This window comes from Dasypus novemcinctus, chromosome 24 (assembly GCF_030445035.2).
Source record: "Dasypus novemcinctus isolate mDasNov1 chromosome 24, mDasNov1.1.hap2, whole genome shotgun sequence".
NCBI classification, from domain to species: domain Eukaryota; kingdom Metazoa; phylum Chordata; class Mammalia; order Cingulata; family Dasypodidae; genus Dasypus; species Dasypus novemcinctus.
The window spans coordinates 45,999,837-46,021,520 of record NC_080696.1 but is presented as its reverse complement, the minus strand read 5'-3'; the positions used below and the strand labels follow the sequence as shown (position 1 = coordinate 46,021,520).

At 39.5% G+C, this 21,684-nt stretch overlaps 1 protein-coding gene across 2 annotated transcripts in view; it reads left to right on the top strand.

The window, feature by feature from the left end:
* PTPRT (protein tyrosine phosphatase receptor type T) overlaps nucleotides 1-21,684 on the top strand; it is a 1,175,887-nt gene that overhangs the window by 742,694 nt on the left and 411,509 nt on the right. For both annotated transcript variants that reach the window (XM_058287117.2, XM_071211722.1), the window contains exon 9: nucleotides 18,429-18,538. In XM_058287117.2, the coding sequence (XP_058143100.2) occupies nucleotides 18,429-18,538 (110 nt within the window). The remainder of the gene's footprint in view (nucleotides 1-18,428; nucleotides 18,539-21,684) is intronic.

Sequence of the window (21,684 nt, the reverse complement as noted above, 5' to 3'; positions counted from 1 at the left end):
CTGTTCACCAAAGAGAATGGGTAAATCATTTTTGAAGCATGTCAATTTGGGAGTCAGACAATCTTAGATTCGGTAAGAATTAAAATCAGAAAATACACATGTAAGAGCTTAGTATATCCAACAAATGTACCAAGAATATATACCTGGATCTCTTACAGGCATCTCAAACTCAAGGTATCCAAATATGAACACTCTCTTCTACACTGAACCCCCTCCCACTGTTCCCCTTCTCGATGAGAAGCATCTTGTAACTCAAGGTAGAGACCTGAAAATCAGCTTGGATATATCCCACAAGGATCTGTTGATTCTGCTTCCTGCAGTTTATCTCTCAATAATCCAGAAATATAAAGCCACTTCTACTTCCTAGAATGCTTGACTTCTCCTGCCTCTCTGTCCTTACCATGCAGTCTCCCTGCTTGGAATGACCTCTCATTCCATGTTTGCAAGACAAATTTCACTCATCTTTCAAGTCTTGCCTCAAATGTTATTCATCCAGGAAGTGTTCCCTGAATGCCCCGTGCTAACTTAGGTGTTCCTTCCCAGGCTCCCACCTCAATTTGTAGGTAACTCCACTAAGGCAGTTAGCTCATTTATGGTGGATGAAATTTCCTAGATTCAGCTAGGAAACACTTCTCCATAGTTGAATTTGGATTCTTCCTCTAGTCTGGCTGCCTCTGGCTTTGTGGGATATCTTTAGTTTCCCAGAATCAGACTCTGAAATAAGACTTTTTATGCCAGTGTTTGATTAAGGAAGTTTTCCCAGGGGAGACTGGGAAGGGAGGAGGAGAAGAAGCCCAACAAAGGTACTTCCTCAGGTCAAGTCCAGCAATGGTTATAGACTGGGGTGGAGAGGGGGAATTGAGAAATGAAATCTCAGGAACTTTTGGCTCTCTGAACATGTAGGCAAAGGGCAGAGGGACACAAAAGTGGTATAAAGAATCAGAGGGGACCTGGGCAGAGCACTGTCATTATTCACATGGGCAAATACACCATTAGACCCAGATTAACCTTTGGATCCTCAGGACAGTGCCTTTACCATGGTAATTCCTTCTAGTTCTCTGGTGGAATATGATCAGGTTCTAAGGACCCCTAACCAGTAGTAGCCTCTGGTAGAGCTCAGACCTACATTTTCAGCTGCAAAGACCCATGAGGAGATAGAATAAAGAGTGCCACCTTTTTCTCCCCTGTCACCAATTCTCACTTATGCTGAATCTCATCCTAGACCTGGAAGTTTACATCACACACTTTGATACCCTATCCCTGACCCTCTTCCAAATTCATCCTCACATTCACTCTTTCCACGCCCAAGTTGTGCTTCAAAAGGTATCTCTGGAGGTAGCAGCAGGAGGGACGAGTCTCTGTTGCCTTGTCTCTCTTCACCTCCCTGGCCAGTCCTCTGTGGGTACAGTTCTCCACCCACATCAGTGTCTCCAGGACATCTGAATGTTCTGCTTCCCATGAACAGATCTCCATCCAACCAAGGAGCTTGGGCAGCTCATCCTGGCTTCATTCTGCTTCCAGCTTAGACTTTGGGAGCTGTGGCTTTGGGTTTTGCTTCTGATAAAGCTGCCACACCTTGCCCTAGATCTTGTGCCACTTCAAGAGTCACCTTGACCTCTTCCCAAACATCCCTTTCTCCTCCTGGTTACCAGGGGAAAAAGCAAAAACCATAATGCCTTTATCCAAACAATATGAGAGAAGCAATGCTTTCAAATTAAAAGTTAACTAAATACCATTAATAAAACATCAATTCTCATTCTACTGAGATGTGTAGATGTTATCATACTAGAAACACCCCAAGGGTACACCAGATCTAGTTCTATAGCTGGAGCCAATGAACTGAAGGCAGGCCTAAGAATGCAAGCACCATCTGTTTGCTAAGTTTAGTTTATTCTTCTAAAGAGGTGGGTGGCACCATTTCTGTCTGCTGGGAACTCACTCACCTCAAGGACAAGCTCAACATAGAGCGTGGTTCTAGCCGATTAACTGAAACTACTGTTGGGGAGGCAAAGAGCAACTGCTGGGATGAGCTGTCTGGATTCATGCTGTTTTCATCAGTGCTACAAAATTGTCTTCTGGGGAATTTGTAGGATTTGTAACTCCCGCACCCCAGGGTTTTTGAGAGCCTATGTAGTTAATCTGCTGCTGGAGAGGGAAGCACGAGGCTACTGAGCCCCATGGCTTCACCTGGGAGCAGCTGTTGATGGGAGACTAGAAGGGTTATTTTCCCCTTTTCTGTTAGGACCAGGCAAAACCTCAGCTCACTTCAGTGGTTACTTCTCTACCTTTATCCAGGTCACAGCTGAGATTGTGAAATTGAATATAAGACCTTGAAATATGAAAACCACATTGATGGTGCTCTCACATTGGTTGCAGTTAGACGCATCTACACTGCACTAGACCCCAGCTGGGAACTGTCTGTGCAGTTACTTGTATCCTCTATTCACACAACATTTTGGGGTGTTTCAAACCTAATGAATAGTACAAAGGCCTACAAGCCCCACAAATGTATACACACTGACACTTGCATATGCTTTATTTATTTGAAAGTAAGTTTCAGAAATCATGACACCTGGAACATAGACATGACCTAAGAATTAGGACTCTCACTTAGATATCCACAATACCATAACATTTAGGAGAGTGCATATTAAATTTCAAAGTAAGCTAATACATTCACATTCCCAGTAATGTTAAACCTGATTCTATGTGACAAAATCAGAATGTGAGGCATTTTAGACAAAAATACTGAATGGGTGTTGATGTATATTTCTTACTGTATTATGTCAGCAGGTACATAATGTCAGGTAGACCCTCTATTGACAAGGGTCTATGTTTGGTCACTTTGGTAAGATGGGGACCATCCAATCCCACCACTGTGATTGTGGTACTTTTTTCCTTTATAAATTCATAGCTGGTCTGTGAGTGATACTTTGAGACTGTGTAAATACACATTCCCTGCTAACATTTCACCCAATGGTTTCAGCACTCCTTGTGAATCCTCACCTGAATCCATTACGTGTTTATTAAAGGATGATTTTTAAATCTATCATTCTCTCTGTACTTATTAACTGGCATTCTTCTTTGCAAAAGAGCTTTCCCTCTTCCGCACTCCCATGTTTTAGGGTCCCCGTGAACTCAAAGGTTGTTTTAATACAATGTATTTACATCCATTACTATCATTATTCTGCTTGATGCTAAAATTGTCCCAAGTCTAGCCAGCAGGAGTCCCTTCAAGCTGGTTCCTAAGTCCTTTTGTTACATCCTTATTAGTCTTCCTTGCTTTCTGGCACAATGAAATATTTCAGGCTATCCTTGTAATGTCCCTGCCCCGAACTTGAAATAAACCACTTTCCTAGGGATTTCTGATTGCTTTCAGTGGGGAATGGTATTTAGGCACTAAGATATATATCTCAGGTGTGCTCAAACGTGCATTTTTTGCCTCTAGGCTCTTTAAGTAGATGGAGCTGGGGGGTATAATTTATCTGTCTTAAGCCATGAACTCATACTGATTCAAATGCAACACCTCAGGATATGTGTGCACTTTCCTTCATTCCATACCCATGTCTCCCTTCTCCCACAGTGACAACTGTTTCCCACCCACAAAGTTTTTCAATTGCTCCATCCTACAAGGCACGCAACAGTTTCAGAACTACAACACCAATCCCACTAACAAGCAATAAAGCTAGTAGGTTAGGCTAAAGATGTCAGACTTTTTGTCCTTAGACTATCTCACTGAGGGTATATAGTCTATACTGCATTAAAAACATACACAACTTAATTCTTTTCTTCCATATGGTTTTGTGATCGATTTGATATCCAGTCAAATTCATTTGTTTCAATTTTAGGGCTAGCCTCCCACCCATCCTTTTTTATAGAATTTCATTGTTTTTAAATAGATAAACAGTTCTATGGCTCAAAAGTCAAAGCTATATTAAAAAAGTGCACTCAGAGAAATATTGCCACCATCCCTACCTATCTCCCTCACCCTGTTCTTACCCACACCTGGTAGGCAACCACTTTCATTCTTTTCAGGGCTCTTTCCTATAGTACATTTTCAAACAGTAAATATTCTCATTTCTTTTAATGTAAAATATATATATATATCTTTTTTATTTAAATACATCTTAGAAATTCCTCTCTATCAGTCTGTAAGGATTATCTTCATTCTTCATAATAGCTGCCTGATACTTGACTGCGTGGATATGCCATAGATCAGGGGTTCTTAACCTTTTCTTGTTCTACACACCCCATTGCCAGTCAGGTGAAAACCACAGACTGCTTACTAAGTCCACACTATGCTGTGTATTATCTAATAAATACATCACACCTGCTCCAACATGTCCCCACAAGAATGTTTTTTTTTTAATTTAAATTCAAGCTCATGGACCCCTTGTTAAAACCCTTACCATAGATTATTAAGTCATTGTCCTAGAAACACAGATATTGTTTCCAGCATTTGCTATGGAAAATAATACTGCAGCAAATAACTTCATGTTGTTTGGTATTTATGGAGCTACATCTTTGGGGTAAATTCCTAAAATGGGATTACTGGGATAAAAGGGTAAATGCATTTGCAGTTTGTTAGATGTTAGAAAATGTGCCTCCATAAAAGCTGTATCATTTTACACTTCAACCAACAATATACTTATTTAACCTTAACACCAAACCCTCATCCCTATTTACATTAAAGAAATTTTAACTCCCATAATATACGATTATATAAAATATGATTATATGATTCATATAGTTGATATTTAATATGATTAGATATGTACAAGACATTGTTATATTTAATATAATAAATTATGCTTAAAAAGCTCATGTCCTTTAATTGTAGGGAAGACTGCCATACCCTGAGGAATGAGTATCTATTTTATATGCATTTCTAACAAGCCTCGTCATCTGATTTCTCAGCTCACAGTAAGCTAAAAGGAGGCTTCGTGTTGTTGGGGATAGGTACACATTTAGTAAGATGTGGTCAGTAAAACCTGAGTAAGAGTCAAGTGAGAGGAAACGTGTAATGGCAAGAATAACAGGCAACAAGTGAACATGCAGGGTCATCTAGAGTAGGGTAAAAATCTATGCATACCTTACGAAGTCATGAAATCATCACTTTATTAGAGTTCAGATTTTAGATGATTCATAGATGACCTTGAGACACTGTAAATGGGGGGAATTAACAATTGGTAGACTGCCCATTGTGAGCTAGGCATTGTGCTGCCATTCCATATGCTTACAGTCAACCCAAGCACTGATACAGATGCTATTGATAAAGTTGTGGGGAAGAAGCATCTGAGACTCAGAAGATTTAAGAACCCTGCCCAGGGCCACCAAGTTAACAAATGGCAGAGCCAATAACAGATCCCAAATGTTACCTGTGAGGCCTTTCCTGCCCACCTTATGCACAATCCTATACCTAATCAAACCCCCTCAATGCTCTTCTCTGCTTTATTTTTTTCCCATAGCATTTATCATCATCTGAAATACTGTATATATATTTTTCAGTTTATTGTCTTGTCCCTCCTTCAGAAATGCAAGCTTCATGAGGGTGCAGATTTTTTTCTATTTTTTTTTAACTGCCACATTTTCCCAGCACCAAGAACAGTGTGTGATGCATAGTAGGTGTTCTCATTAACTATTTGTTGAATGAATATATCTGACATCACAGTCAATGCACCCTTCCTGATACCAGGGGCCCCATTTACATACATTGTTTAAGAAGGTGGGGGTATGTACAATGTATTTTAGCTAGATTCAAAGCCGACTCAAACTGACTTGCTAGAGCTGATTATTAACATTTCTTCCCACCTCTGAGCTCAGCAATATGTTCGTTGATTGAAATTGGCCATGATGGAATTATCTACACCATGAAAATCAGCAAAGAAATTAGAGCTGCTTCTCCTTTCCCCCTCCCCACTCCAAGAGTTTGTTGTGAAACATTTACTAGCATACCCCTGTAGAGTTCTATTAACAGACTGTATTTGACATCTTAATATATAAAGATTTATCTAGAAAAAATATTTTTCTACTAACAAGACTGGAAAATATGAGAATAAAGTTGTCTAAATCAGTCTACTTTATCTCCGTAAGACTCACTTAAAGACACTCGTGGCCTCTAAGCAATTTTCAAATTATTTTAATTTTTCTCAGGTTGTTTTTGAAACTCTTTATAATGAACAAGAACCAACAATGAACCAACAAATATGATGCCTGGAATGGAGGGGCAAAAAAATGAATGACCTAGCAAGACAGGCAGAAAGGGGAACTTCTGTTGACCTTGCAGGGCTCTGTGATTTTATAAATGCTGCAACCTGACTTCTCACAGCTACTCTCCAGGTTCACCATCATTAACCCCACTTTTGCATTATGAAAATAGAAGAGAATAGAGGAAAGGATAAAAGGGGAGGGCAGGAAGGAGAAGAGTAGGGAAGAAAGGAAAGAAAGGAAAGGACTTTCCCTTGATGACACTCTGACCTCCTTTATGTTGAACTGAAAATTTCCCTTAAATTACCACCTGACTTTAAGGCATAAGAAAACATCTGGTTTAATTACAGTGAATTTACATGAACCTACTGACAAAAAGCACAGTTAAAATTAGCAGTTTTAGTGTGCTTTTTAAGAGAATGAAATTATAAAGTAATTAACCTTTGTTGTAGAACTCTGTCAAAAGGATGGAAAGTTCCATGCTGTTAGATAGAAGAAATGAAATTGTGGAAAGGGAAAATGTAGATTCATTAAAGAACTGCAAAGAAAAAAAGAAGGATAAAGTGACACAGAATTAGAAGATAAAACAAAAAAAGAAAGTCTTTTCACAATGAGAGTAAAAAAAGAAAAACCCACTTTTATTAAATGAAAGTAAGTCTACTTCTTTGAAAAGGACATCTTGACCTATATAGTGGTAGAACGTGGTGGGGTGGAAATAGCCTTAGCCTGGGGCTTAGATTTCCTGGTTCTGCCACTAGCAGGAGGTGAGAAGCCTTTCACCCTACTGAACCCACGTGTCTAGCATGAGCTAGTAGAAAGGAGTGATTCAGAGAATACCTTGGAACAAAAGGATCTAGGCTATATCCAGGCATCATTCATAACTTTTTAATGCCATCCTAAGAAAATTATTGCATTCTTTATGCTTTAGTGCCCCCATTTGTAAAATGGGAACATCGTACCACCAACCTCTTCAAGGTGTACTACCTGAAAAGTTATATATATAACTTACTCTCTGCCAAGAGCTGTGCTAAGTGGTGTGTGGCCAACATCAGACTTAGTAGTAAGCTTTTATGCAAGAGGGTGTAACTCAGGAAAATTAAATAAGGGATCTAGGAATGATTCCTGGGAGTTGTGGGCAAGGGACCATTTCAAAAATCTCCTATAAGACCTCTGGTATCTCAATTTCAAACATCTCACTGTCCACATCTCTTTTTTCAACTCTCTCCTTCTAGTCCTGTAGCTTCCCATATCCAGCCCCACCAGGCCCTGCTGCCTACTCACTGTCCTCAGCCCCCTCTCCAACTACCTTAAGTTCCACGGCCAATCATTCTGGTCACTCCATTGCATTACCCCAACTCCAGGCTCTACTCTCGTTCTGTGTACTCAGTGGCAAGATCACTACCTGGTTACAACTCATTCTCTGACTATTCTGGGCCTTCCTTTCTGCAGCTGACTGCAGTGTACCATGCTGCCTTCTCTCACCTTGGAGCCATAAGCATTTGCAAGAGCAGGTCTTTAACACTGCCCAGTCATGCATTGTTTCCTTGGTCCTTTCATCCTTTACACTTCTAAACAATGTTTCTTCCCCATTTTCAGACCTCCAGCACCTCTACCATCTTCTCTGGACTCTGTTGTCTATTTCACCCAAGAATATGAAGTCATTCAAAGAAGAGACTTGCTTTCCTCTCCCACCATGGCGTCCACATACCCTGCCTTGCCCCCTGCTGCTGTGGATGAAAAATTCGTTTTCTAAATAAAGGCCAATCTCCCTAATTAACACACCAAATCCTATTTCTTTTTCCTTATTCCAGGACATTGCTGTAGTAATTGTTTCCTTCTACTCTACTATAAATTTTTCCTCTATAACATCATTTTTTTACTTTGCACAAAACCTGTATTTCTCCCATATATAAACCACCTAGTCCTACTTTCTTCTCCAGCTACTGTCTAATCTATATATCCATTTTTCCCTTCTATTCCCTCTTGACCTATTCAACCAAAGCAACTCTAATCCTTACCATCCTGCCAAAATAGTACTTTTCAAAATGACCTTCACACTGCTAAATCCAATTGTTAGCACTCAGAGTTAGATCTTCCTACTTAACCACTTGGCAGTATTTGACACTGCTGGTTATCAATTCCTCCTTAAAACAGTGCTTGCACTTGGCTTCCAGGACACCCCACAGTTCTGGCTTTCCTCCCATCTTAGTGGCTCCTCTTCCAGGTCTTTTGATGGTCCCTTACTGAGCAATACAGGCTTTGCGGACCAGGCAATGTCTGTGGCAGCTACTCAACTCTACCACTGGATTATAAAAGCAACAGAGACAATGCATTCACCAGTGGGTATGGCAAGGTTCCAATAAAATTTTATTCACAAAACAAGGCAGCTGGTTGGATTTAGCCTGCAGCCCATAGTTAGCCGACCCTTGATCCAAACTCATTCCCCTGATTATTGCATCGAGTTTCTTGGCTTTAAAATCCATCCATATGCTGATGATTCCCCCAATTGATATCTCCAGGCCAGGACTCTCCCCAGCCTCCTAGTCATTTATCCAACTGACTGCTCAACCTCTCCACCTGGATTGCTAATAACCTCTCAAATTAAACATGTCCAAAGCCAAGTTTCTGATCATCCCTCAACCACCACCAAACTCATTCTTCCCACAATCTTCTTCATCTGTGAATGACACCTCCATTTTATTCATGGCTCAGACCACCAAACTTGACTCCTCACTTCTATTGCACCATAAGTTCCTTGGATTGCACAACCCCAGAGAACCACCTTTACCTTGGATCTTCTGTGATGTCACTGAGAACAAAGCTCAAGTCCTTATAGTGGCTCACCAGGCCCGATATGACCAGGCCTTTGTTGTCTTTCTGACTTCTTCTTCTTCTGCCTCTGCCTCACTACTTGACTCCAGTCACCTTACTTGCTGTTCCTCAAATATGTCAAGTATTTTCCCACCTCCCAGCCTTTGCATCTGTCATTCCCTATATTCCCTATGACCAGAATGACCTTCCTTCAAATAAAGGAACCAGTCCTGTTTTCTTCCTTTGAATTTTACTCAAATGTCACCTTTCTGGGACAATCTGACCATTCTATTAAAAACCTGAACCCTTCCAGCACCACACTCCTTGTCTGTCCTCCCCAATTTCCATATCTCCTTAGCATTTATCATCTGATATGCTCATGTTTTAGTATACCTTTCATTATTATCTGTGTTCTCCTATCAGAATGCACTCCACAAAAGCTAGGATTCTTTTTCCCCCTTTTGTTTACTGCTCTTTCCCAGGCACTTAGAACAATGCCAGATAGATCCTAAGAACACAACAAATATGTTATTGAATGAATGAATCCTGAATCAGCAGAGACAAAATAGATTTAAAAGTTATTTAACATAGAAATCAGAAGAAGATTGTAGAAAGCAGTTTAAGATCCTCAATAAACTACAAGAAGATATGACTTCTAAGATGAGCAATGTAACACCATTATATTGAGAAAAAAAATCGAGGTAAGGGTATCACTGGAAATGGGAATGATGTCACTAGGCTCTGAAAAAATCAAACTGGTGATTTGAGAACACTAGAGCAGTTCTCAGAGAATGTGAGTGGGGGCAGGGGGCAAGGAGGAGCAAACACACAGAGAATCTACTCTGCACCAGGTACTCATCTAAGCACTTCATACATTAATGTTTTGAACCCCACAGCAACCTATGAAACCTATTTTTTATCCCCATTTTAAAACCAGGACACTGAGGCAAAGACTAAGCAACTGCCCAAAGTTATACAGCAAATAAGTAGTGAGAACAGGACTCAAACCCAGGCAATCTAGCTCTACCCCATGATCTTTACAACCACGCTATGCTTTATGAGTCTTAATGCTGAAAATAAGAGTTTTTGATTCAAGACGGCCATCTAATCACCCTTGCTAAACTACACCCTCCCCGAATATAGAGAGAAACACTATCAACCGGGCTTGAGGCGTATAGAAGAATGCCATTAACTACACCAGGAGGAATTACTGCAAAGGCCTGAATGGGGAAAATAATGACTGACCTGTGACTCTACCCTGGAAAGAACAGCACACCCCTTGGTGGGGGGGGGGGGGGTGGGCAGAGAAAAGGGCTTCCAACCATAACTACATTAATCCCCTTAAGCTTGACTGACCAGGGCTGAAGGCAATGGAAGGTCATGGAGCTGGTGGTCAGGCAGGTGGGGGTGGGTTAGTGAGATCTCAAAGTTGCAGGCATCTTTAAATGCCAAACCTGATGGTAAGTAAGGATAGCAGAGGGATTTAACGAAAAGCTCTCATTGGGAAGAGACACTCCAGTCAAGGGAAGGGCTAGTGCTCCCAGCAACTTCAGGCTGCCCCCAACGCACCCCAGAACAGCCTTCTCTACAGAGAGGCTTCCGGCTGCCTGGTTAGCTTCCTTCCCTAACCCCCACAAGCAAGCAGACCTCTTATCTGTCTAAGAAATGGACAGGCATATCTAAATTCTTCCCTTTTGCTCTGGGATACAGTTATTCAAAACAGGGCCTTCGGAAATCACTAGCAGAGCCCACCTCAACTCAAACTTGGACCATCACAGGCTGCCTCTTATAAATCATATAAAGAAAGATTACTGGACTGATGAAACTGTTTTCATTCTTTTAAAGGGAATTTATCTGATAATTCAGAGCAAACATCCTCCGAGTTAAACAAAAACACTTTAAAAAAATCATTAGCGCGCATGCCCAACAAAAATATCGAAATGTAGTAATGGAACATGTTTATGGAAGGGAAGATAATACCTTAAAGATGTTAGTTATCAGACTGGTCTGTGGAAAGGAGTTTAGCACTATTTTTTATATTTTAAAATAATCATACTTCATAGTCCAGTAATTCCACACCTAGGTATGTACCCAAAAAAACTTGTGTGCATGTGCTTCAGGTTAAATGTACCAGAATGTTTGTAGCAGCATTATCTACAGTAATTGAAAATAAAACTCAAAAATATTACAATGAAAAAACTAAAAATAAGGAAAACAACAAAAATGAATGCACAAGTCACATGAAATTTGAATCTCATGAACATTTGTACAAAAGAAATCAAGTACAAATTTACATACACTGTGTGATCCCATTTATTTAAAGTTTAAAAAACCTGTCCCCCCAAAAAAACCTGTAGTGTTGAGGAGGAAAAACTGTAAAGAAAACCAAAGTCATTAGTACTAATAATGTTAGGAGAATGGTTACATTTGGGGAGTATAAAGTTGACTTGGTAAATTAATGAGATGCTACGTTTGTTTTATGCATTTGCATAGTGATTATTTCACAAAAAGGCCAAGAAGGATAAAATGATATATATAAATTTATATTAACAAACATGAAGCTTAGGTGAAATGGACAAATTTCTGGCAAAATATAAGAAAAACAATTCAAGAAAAAAATCATAAAATCATCTATAAAATTAGAAAAAATACAGATGCTTAGCATTATTTCCATTAAATATTGTATTGGTAGCCCTATTTGAAGACAAGAAAATGAATGGAAGAGTTACGGTTGGAAAACAACAACTATTATTAACCGCAGATGCTGTGATTGTCTGCATAGATAACCCAAAGAAATCTGCACACAATTACAGTAAATGAGAATAAAGCACGTTTATCAAGGAAGTAAACATTAAAAAGTCAACTGCATTTCTCTTTACCTAACAAGCATGTTGTATTTAAATAACCATTCACATTGGCAATAAAAATAAAATATTAGGAATAAGTCTAAAAATTTTAATATATATAAATATAAATATATAAAGCACTGAAAGAGAGTAAAGAAGACCTAAATACAAAATAGACCATGTTTATGGATGGGAAGACCTAATATTTTAAAGACAGATTCACTCCCAACTAATCTATAATTCATGCAATTTCAAAATAAAAATAAAATTTTGAAAATTCGCAAGGTGTTCCTAAAATGCATATACAGGAGCAAAAGGCAAGAATAACTAAGAAAGTCCTGAACATGAAATACAAAGTTACAGATCTTGCTGTACCAGATATAAAGACTTAAACTTCTTTGTGACTTTTAAGAAGGTATCCTATTGAAACAGAGATAGTCTAATAGAACAGTTAAAGAAAATGAGAAAAATCTTTGATATGAGCATATGTAGAGGTATGATAGAAGGCACAGGTGGCATGGCAGATTAGCTGAGTAACTAAAAACATGTTTTTCAATAAGTGGTGCATTTGTATGGGAGGAAGAATTAAGATTGGATCCCTATCTCACCGTATACATGGAAACACAACTGCACATGGGTTGTAGACATTTAATAAAAGGCATAAATTTAAACTTAGAAGGAAATTTAAGGAAATAGTCCTATGACCTCAGGGTATGAAAAGTATTTCCTAAATAAGACCCTCTTGTTTGGGTTCATTGAGAAGTAGACCCTGAGATAGGGATTCATCTACAAGTAGTTTATTTAGGAGATGATCCAGTGGAAATGGAGAAAGGAAGCGAGAGACAGAAAGGAAGGAAGCTGATGCAATGTGTTGCAAGCAAATGACATTGTGTATAACTGGGACTAGAACAGTGCCACCCAAACCATTGTCTGTGGACCAGCACTGACCCATGAAATTATTTCTGATCCATGACAAGTACAGATACAGAGAGTAAATATTTTAAAAGGAAGTGCTAGTATTTGGGTTTTTTAAAAATATCACTTTCCTAATAATTTAAATACCTTTAAAGGAAGTGCTTGTATTCTGTTTTGTTTTGTTTTTTTATTTCACTTCCCAAGTAATTGATTTTTATTTGTATCATAATAGTTTCAGTCAACAATGGATTGGAAAACATCACTATCACCACTGAGCTTCTGTGTTTGAGATAGTTTGAGGAATAGGTAGGATACAGTTGGAACACCAACAGTATCTGCTTTTTAAGACTGCCTCCCGCACACATACACACAACTCTAAGTTTGATTACATTAAAATTAATTGATCTTTAGCCAAAGGAAGACACAAATCAAGAATTTTAGAATACATGGTCAATAAAAGGACTAGTACCAAGAATATACAAAGAATGTCTACAAATCAGTAAGAAAATGACAAAGTTCCATCAAACATTAAAAGATATTCAGCTTCAGTAAATAGATAAATACAAGTAAAACCTTAATAAAATGTCACTTCATATTTACCAGATGGTCTAGAATTTAAAATTCTAATAATACCAAGTATTTTTTAAGTGTGTAGAGAAATGGGAACTGTCAGAACATAGATGGGGTTTGTATACTCTACTAACACCTCTCTGGAAAACAATTTGAGATTATTAAGTAAAGCTAAATATAGGTGTACCTATCAGTATGCCTAACTTATTCCTAGGAATACCTTAGTGAAATAATGTGCATGCTCAAGAGAATATAAAAAATGTTCATAGGAGCACTGTTTGTCAATAGTCCCAACACGATACTCTAATGTCCATCATAGAATGGTGAAATAAAACTACAGTCATAAAATAGAAATAGGTGCATCAACATAAATGAATCTCAAAATAATGTTGAGTGACAAATGCAAACAATACAACACACTCAGTTACATATAAAGAAAACCAGAAAAATTAAGCCAACTTGCAATGCATCCATACATGTATAGATTTGAAACTATAGATAAAAATCAAGACAGTGATTAATATAAAATTCTGGATTCTAAAATCAGGATTTTGTTTTAAATGAGGGAGAATAAATCAACAAAAAATGGCAGACACACAGGAAATTCCAATAGTATAGTAATGTTTTAGTTCTTAGGCTGGATAGTGGGTACATGTGTGTTCATTTCATCATTAGTCTTTAAATTGTACATTTAGTATAATTTAATCTTATGATACATTTCATATGAGATACTTTTTAAATAGAAAAATAACAAAAATAATAAAGTCCTAGGGATAAAATTAGTAAGAAATTTTTTAAAAATATTTTTACTAGGGTCATAAAAAGAGATGATGAAGATGTATACAGAAGTTCTGAGAAGGAGAACTACCCCTTCCCAATAGAAGAGGCAAATGCAACTGCAGTGAAAATTCTGTTAAAACATTCCTGAAGTTGTATTAAATTATTCCAAAGTTCTTCTGGAAGAATGAACAGTGGGAGCCCAGAAATCTTAGCAACAGAAGAACAGTGAAAGAGAAGGACTTGTTTGATGTAGTATTAAAATGTGTTATATAAATACAGAGGAATTCTGAGTGGAAGATGAAGGCTTACTGACATGGATTAGAAAACCCAACATATACTAGGATAGCAAATAATTTAAACATGATGGTAAAATAGCATATTTAATCACTGTGGAGAGTTTTGACTAGTCAGTTGTCCTACGAAAATTATAAACAGTTATAGCTAGACTACACTTTGAACAGTGTCCAAAAGGAACTCCAAATGAATCAAAGTCTGAAATGTAAAGAGACAAAGATGGGAATAAGTCCTAAAAGAAAAGACAAATGACTGCTCATCTGATCTTGCGGTAAAAAAGGGGGTTTTCTCTAAACATGGAATTAAAAGGGAAGACCAGGTGGTCTAGAGCTACTAGCTCCATGTTTAGGGTCAGACCCCCATCAGATATACCCTCCTTAATGAGCAACTTCTGTTTCTCTCTAATGCTCATTTCTACTTCTGAATGATTAAAAGTTCTCCACTGCTCCCAAATTACTGATAACTCCTCTCTCCTGCACTTTGTTCAATGGTTTCACCCTACTTTAAGAACCACCCACTCTCCAAAGTGGCCATTTTGTTCCTCTTCTTTTATCTCAGGGAGGATGAGATACCCATTCCTGCCCCTTCCTGCTCAAGATTCTGCCCTTCAGTTATCCTGCCATACTTCTCAACCTTCTGCCTCTTACTCTTACCTCTATTTTACATTTTTCCTCTTTGCCTTCAAACATGTCATAACCTCTGTCCTTACCTTCGCCCCACCGTGCCTTCCTGATGCTTCTATTTTCTTCCCCTTCACAGATAAAATTGTTTGCTTGCCTCAGCAAATCCCTTACCTTCCAATTTCTTCTCAGACACTCCAGGATGGCTTGTGCCAACAACATTCTCCTCCCACTACTCTTGCTCACCTCACAGGTGACCTTCGAGACTCTCGATTCAATGGGCAATTTTAAAGCCACCTCCGAATTGACTTCTCAGTCATATCTGTCACCCTTGACCAGCCCCTTCTTGAATTTCTCTCCCACTGGGCTGTTAGGGATGCCAGCTCACCTTCCTGATTTTCTTGTTGCCTTCTGAACACTGCCTCCTGGTTTATCAGTTTCTTTGGTTGAGTGCTGCTTTTTAGGAGTAGAGTTCCTCTGGTCTTAGTCCTAGACCTGCTTATTCATCCCTGCTATACTCCCACTGCAATATCTTTTCCCTGCACATGTTTCAAATTTCCAAAAGTTGGCCTCAGTCTCACATATCCCACCACTACTTGACATCACTACTTGGGTATGTGACATACACCTCAAATGAAGTATGACAAAAACTGAACTCGCCTGCTTCCTCTCCAAAACTAGTCAGCCTCAAAGGCTCCCTATCTATGAATAATATCTACCCAGTTGCACAAAAGAGCAGAGCTGGAATCTTCCTTGACATTTTTCTTTTCTCTTCCACTCTTACCTGTCACCACCGAGGCATGTTAGTTAAGCATCTCCAAGTCTCTCCCTCAGTCTACTTCTCTTCTCCATAGCCATCACCCTGGTCTGGGTTACTGGCATCTTTCCCCAGGATGATGGCAGTAGAAGAACTGGTTTTTCTTCTTCCACTCTTGACCTTGCAAAGCTATGCACCGCCCCCTATGCCTGCTTTTGCCCTAGTAACTTACAGTTATCTGTTGACACCAACTTATTTGCCACTTCATATCCTGACTAGCCAGTCTAGATTTTCTCTGCTTGTTATAATTCTCCTGGTACCTTGTATCTTTACTTCAGAACACTGATAACTTTAATGCATTAATTATGGGTGCAATTAGTTATTCAAAGTCTGTTTCCCTTTCCAGAAAGCAAGCTTTATCAAGGTTTCAACTATATTACTCTTTTTTAGTAGGGTATCCCTAGTGTCCATCACAACCCTTTGATCATAGTAAATACTCAATAAATATTTGTGGAAAGGATGAACAAGAAATGGAAAACATTAAGAGGTCAGACTACTTAAAAGGTTTTACATACCTAAGAGATTTTTAAAAACTAATGAAAAATTAGCAAAAATATTTGCAACTTTTGCAATAAGGCTTATGTCCTTAAAAACAGATTACAACTACAAGTCCACAAGGCAAAGATGAACAGATATGAAGTGCAGGGAAATGAGCACAGGATGTAAAGAGCATGTTCAAAAAACAATCAATGAAAATGACCAATTAAACTGAAAAAAAGAAAAAAGATTGCCCTCTCTAGTATTGAAAAGATATGCCACCCCCTGCACCCCCACATATTTAACTGTTAGGTTTTTAAATGTTGGCAAGGATTGGGGCTAGGTATATTCTTATGTTGGGGAACCCAGAATTGTGCATACTTTCTGGAAGACAATTGAACAATGCGTGTCAAAAGCCTTAAAAGTAAAATAGTTCCTCTTCTTTGGCCAAGGAAATTAATTTCCAGGAATTTATCTTAGGGACATCAGTGGACCTACATGCAAATACTTATTTACAGGGATGCTCACTGCAATGTTATTTGTAATCATGAAAAATTCAAAGCAACTTTAATGCCCAATAATAAAGGATTCATGACGATAAGGAGGCACACTCACCTCTAGGCATCATTAAAATACATGGCTCCAAAAACATTCAAAGAATTTTTTTTTAAAAGTCTGCAATTTGTTTAGGGATAAAAGGTCTTAACGGTATATGAGTTAAGTTTTCAAAAATAAAAAGTACATATGTATAGGCATAAAAATTCTGGAAACATCTTTGGGTACAGGATTATGAGTAATTTTTTTTTCTTTACTTTTGTTGTTTTAACTTTTTGTATATTCTTAATATTCAACGAATTCTGTGTATCATGTCCAAAATGAGAAAAACTAAATATATTTAACAATAGTGAACTGATTGCAACATATGGCCGAGGCTATATCTAGAGAAACATAGCATGGTGATTAAGTGTATATGCTTTGAAGCTCACAGGCAGGTGTTCTGTTCCCTGTTTACAACTTAAGAGCCGTATGACCTTGAGCAAGTTATTTAATTCTCTTGGCCTCAGTTCTCTTATCAGCACAAAGGAGATAGTACATCCTGGGAAGAACTGTTTTCTGGCTTAAATGAAATAATGTATTTAAAATTCTGATCAAAGAGTAAGTGCTTAGTAAAAGCACCTGCTTTTATATGCCAAAAATATATAAATAGACCTGGTAATGATGTATAATTCCCTAAGGGTTTATAACTGGAATTTTGGGGACATTTAATTTATGGTTCAGTATCTTCTAGGCTGTCATAATGATGGCGGATTCCAGCAGGAAGATGCTTAGCAGGAAGACTGACCCGGCTTCAAAAGCAGCCCCAGGAAAGGTTGTGCTCATTAGGACAGAATGGTGGTGTGGGTCAGACATTCACTTATTCATCCACCAGCGAAGAGTTAGTAAGCATCTACTACGTGCTGTGCATCACACACACGGCAGCAAGATAGCAAACTGCCTTCTTGGAGTGAGATGGGTTTAATTTAAGTGGATTGTGGTTTAAAGGCACACAGTTCCTGTTGGAGTCAAGCAATAGTCAGAGGATGGAGGAAGTACTTTCTAGAGTTGGGGAAAACTTGACAGGGTTAGGAAAATGATTGTCCCCAAGGGGCTAAGGAAGCTCACTGTGCGTTCTTCAAAAACCAATCCTAAAGCAGAGGCCTAATTCCAGATTCCCACCTGCTGGCAGGGCTGGGACCTGCTGAAGTCCTCCCTACTCTGACCAGGATTAGTTCAGGAACAGTCTTAGAATGCAGGTGAAAAGTACTCAGCCTTCCAGGTCAGAACCAAACTATGGCCCTCAGGCCAAATCCTGCCCCAGCCTGTTTCTGGAAATAAAGTTTTGTTTGAGTAGCCATTTATATATTGTTTATGGCTGCTTCTGTGCTACAAAGGCAGAGTTAAGAAGTTGGAACAGAGACCACATGGCCCACAGAGCTGAAGTATTTACTATCTGACCCTTTACAGAAAAACTTTGCAGGCACCTGTTCTAGTGCAACGGGGCTGGAGAAATGAGATAGATGGTGACAAATGTATCACTATATTCTTGTGTAGTTCCAGGAGCTGTTCCTCTGGAATCCATCCAAGGGGGGCCCTTTGAAGAGAAGATCTACATTCAGTGGAAACCTCCCAATGAGACCAACGGGGTCATCACACTCTATGAGGTAAGGAGGCCCCTTTCACTGTATTAATTGCCTTAGCTTGAATTTACTCAATTCACTTTAGCCGGAAGCTGATGAATACCTACTGGTGTGTCACTGAGAGTTTACTGGCAAGTGAGACAACTTCCTAAGAGGCTTCCAACAATACAATGGAAAGAAAACACAAGGGCGTGCAGTTGTCCTGTGGTGATAGTCCCCCAAAGAAATCTGGACATACCAAGGATTGAAGTGATTAAAGTGATTATCAGTCTCTTCAGGAAAAGAAGTCAGAGTTCAGGGAGTTAGTCCTGACATAGAGAACATCAGACCTGGCAAATAGTTGTTATAGTTCATCTAGGGAACCATGACACTCACGTGATACCCCACTCACATCAGTCCCTGAGCTTGGAAAAGAATCCCTTTGCCATTCTGTCCCCATGTATGGGGTTCTTGAGTTTTAAATTGCTCTGTGGCCAAGGCATATTTTGTCACCTCAGGTGGTATATACAAAGCCTTCCCCCATTCCCAAGCAGGGTCTTATGTTAGAGATGGAGCAGCACCTTCCAGCAATGTGCCTCTCAAGCAAACACAATGTGGCTTTCTGAAAACTTCCAGAACTAGAACTCTATAGATGACCACTGTAAAAAAAAAAAAAAAATTCCAATAGAGAGCTAACATCAAGTATGGGGGAAGGTGGATAAAATGAATATCCCCCAACCTTTGTTTTCTGACACATGATGAGTTTGCAATATAGGATACAATAGAGAAAGACAGCCATGTGGGGAAAGGGCATGGATGCTGAGGCTGGAAAAGTGTAGCCTCACGTCCCAGCTCTAGCATGGTCTCAAGTGACCTTTGGCAGGTTTCTCTTCTCCAAGCCTCAGTTTCCTCATCTATAAAATAGAAGTGGGTAATTGCTGCTTTAGGGTGGCAGTAGGGAGAATGAGGAGAGAAAAGACACAGGCATCCCAGACTGAAATGCATACTGCAGGCATGCGGGGTGGGGTGGAGTAGGGGTTATGGTGCTTCAGCCAATGAATGTTCCTGCAGAAACAGACCTCTATAGAGAGCGGGGAAGACTATCCTGCCATAAGGGAGCATGTGCTCGGGGTAGGAAAGTCAGGGAGTACTTGAGGAAGGAGAAACACTGAAGAGTAGCCTGATGGACCCAGAGTGTCTCTGGAGCGATGTGGACAGAGGGAGGAGAAGACCAGCCAGCATGCACAGAGCACTTGAGAAAATGCCCTCAGAAAACACCTCATCTCATTAAATCCAGCATTTTCAGTGGAAGAGCTATCTAGCATCTCCATTTTAGAAAGTGCAGGGTGCTTGGTGCAGTTCTCAGGATCAGCACGTGGAAGGAAGGAAGTGATCTCCATCCCTGCCTTTTATGAGCCAACTTAGGCCGTGTGGTTTGGAGAAGCTTCCTTCCTTGGAATATCACTAGAGGAGAGGTGGTTCTCAAATAGAGAGCCCACCCTGGAACATGTTCAAGACTTTGGCAGAGAAGGTAGGAACTGGAAATTCAAGCCCAGGCAGGAAGGTAGAAATTGGAAACTCAAAGCTACATGCTGTTCTTTGTAAAGCAGAGGCCACAATTACATATTCAGGGGTTTAAATTACTTGGTATTATTATGTGAAAGGCTCTCTGTAATAGATGTTCCAACATTTGGAAGTCAGAAACAGCAACATTTCCAAAGTTTTGGGGGACCAACATGGGGTACCTTATCTTTTAGTAACATAATTTCATAAAAAGATACATAAAAAGATACAAAAACATAGAAAGGACAATTTCAGAATGTTTAGCCTTCAAACTGAATAGATTTAGCTTTATGAATAGCTTAAGACAGTATCTGTATTTTTTCTCATTTTATCTTGGATTGATGAGAACTTTGTCATGGAAAGGCCCTGGTCCTTGAAGCCACGTGCATTTGGAAACCACTGGTCTAGGCACTGCAGGTAGTTATGTTTCTGCACACACTTTTTCCTGAGGAGCATATTTTCCTCTATTAGGATTATGCACTGGGCTGCACTAGGAAACTGCTTATTGCTATTCCATGATAAGAAAGAAAAATTAGATAGAGGAAGAACAAGGGTGCAGAATGTGGGTCAGACATTCAGTTTGAGCAATAGGTCCCCAGCACAAAGGCAGAATTAAAGGGAGGTTCTGAAGCTCCAGGTACAAAGGTGGTTACAGACTAGGAGAGTGCACCCTCCTCCTCACCTCTGTGTGGGCCCAGGGCTTGGTGGCTTTTCCAAGACCAGATGCAATGATGTCGAGAAACTTCTTGAGTGCTACACAGCTATAATTACAGAGATCCAGAGCCAGAAGACTGCAATGGGCTGACTCATTTGTGAGCATTTGAGGCTACCTTCTGGGAATATGCCAAAATCTAGGGATGTTGGAGAGCTGTTGTAAAGGGGATTAGGGAGGTGGTGGGACACTATATTTTTGAGCATAAACATGACATGTATCACAAGCTAGTGAGATTCAAGTAGGTAAGGATGCTGATTCTGAGAGTCAGAAAGCCTAGGTCAGAATACTGAACTGCTCCTTACTTGCTGCATGACCTTGGATAGGTATATCAAGTAATCTCTCAGAAACTCAGGTTTCTCATCTGAAAAATCAGGATAATAATAGAACTTATCTCATAAGGTTTCTGTGAAGCTCAAATTAAATATGTGCTTAACCTAGCATCTGACATCGATAAACAGCGTTGTAAATGTTAGTTCTCATTACATAAAAATGAGGACGTTGAGACTCAGAGAGATGAAGTGAGAAGAACAAGGTCATATAGCCAAGATGGCAAATGCATGTTTCCTGAATTCAGAGGATGACATCGTGCCCCTTGTTCCTAACTCAGTGTGGTCTCTGGACCAGCAACCTCACTATCCCCTAGGAGCTGGTTAGAAATGTAGTATCACAGGCCTCATTCCAGACCTACTGAATGGGGATGTGCATTTTAACAAGAACCCCAGCCGACTTGTGTGGAATTAAAGTTTGAGGAGCTCTGCCCTAGACCACACTACTCTTTAGAAAGTTTCAGCCACTGACAGAACACATCCTCCTGAGGAGAGAGATGGGGAGATGGGGAGACCCCTCCATACTGGGATCAGCCTAATGCTGCCCCAGGCTGTAAGTAGGCAAACCTTGCTTTTAAAGACATTTA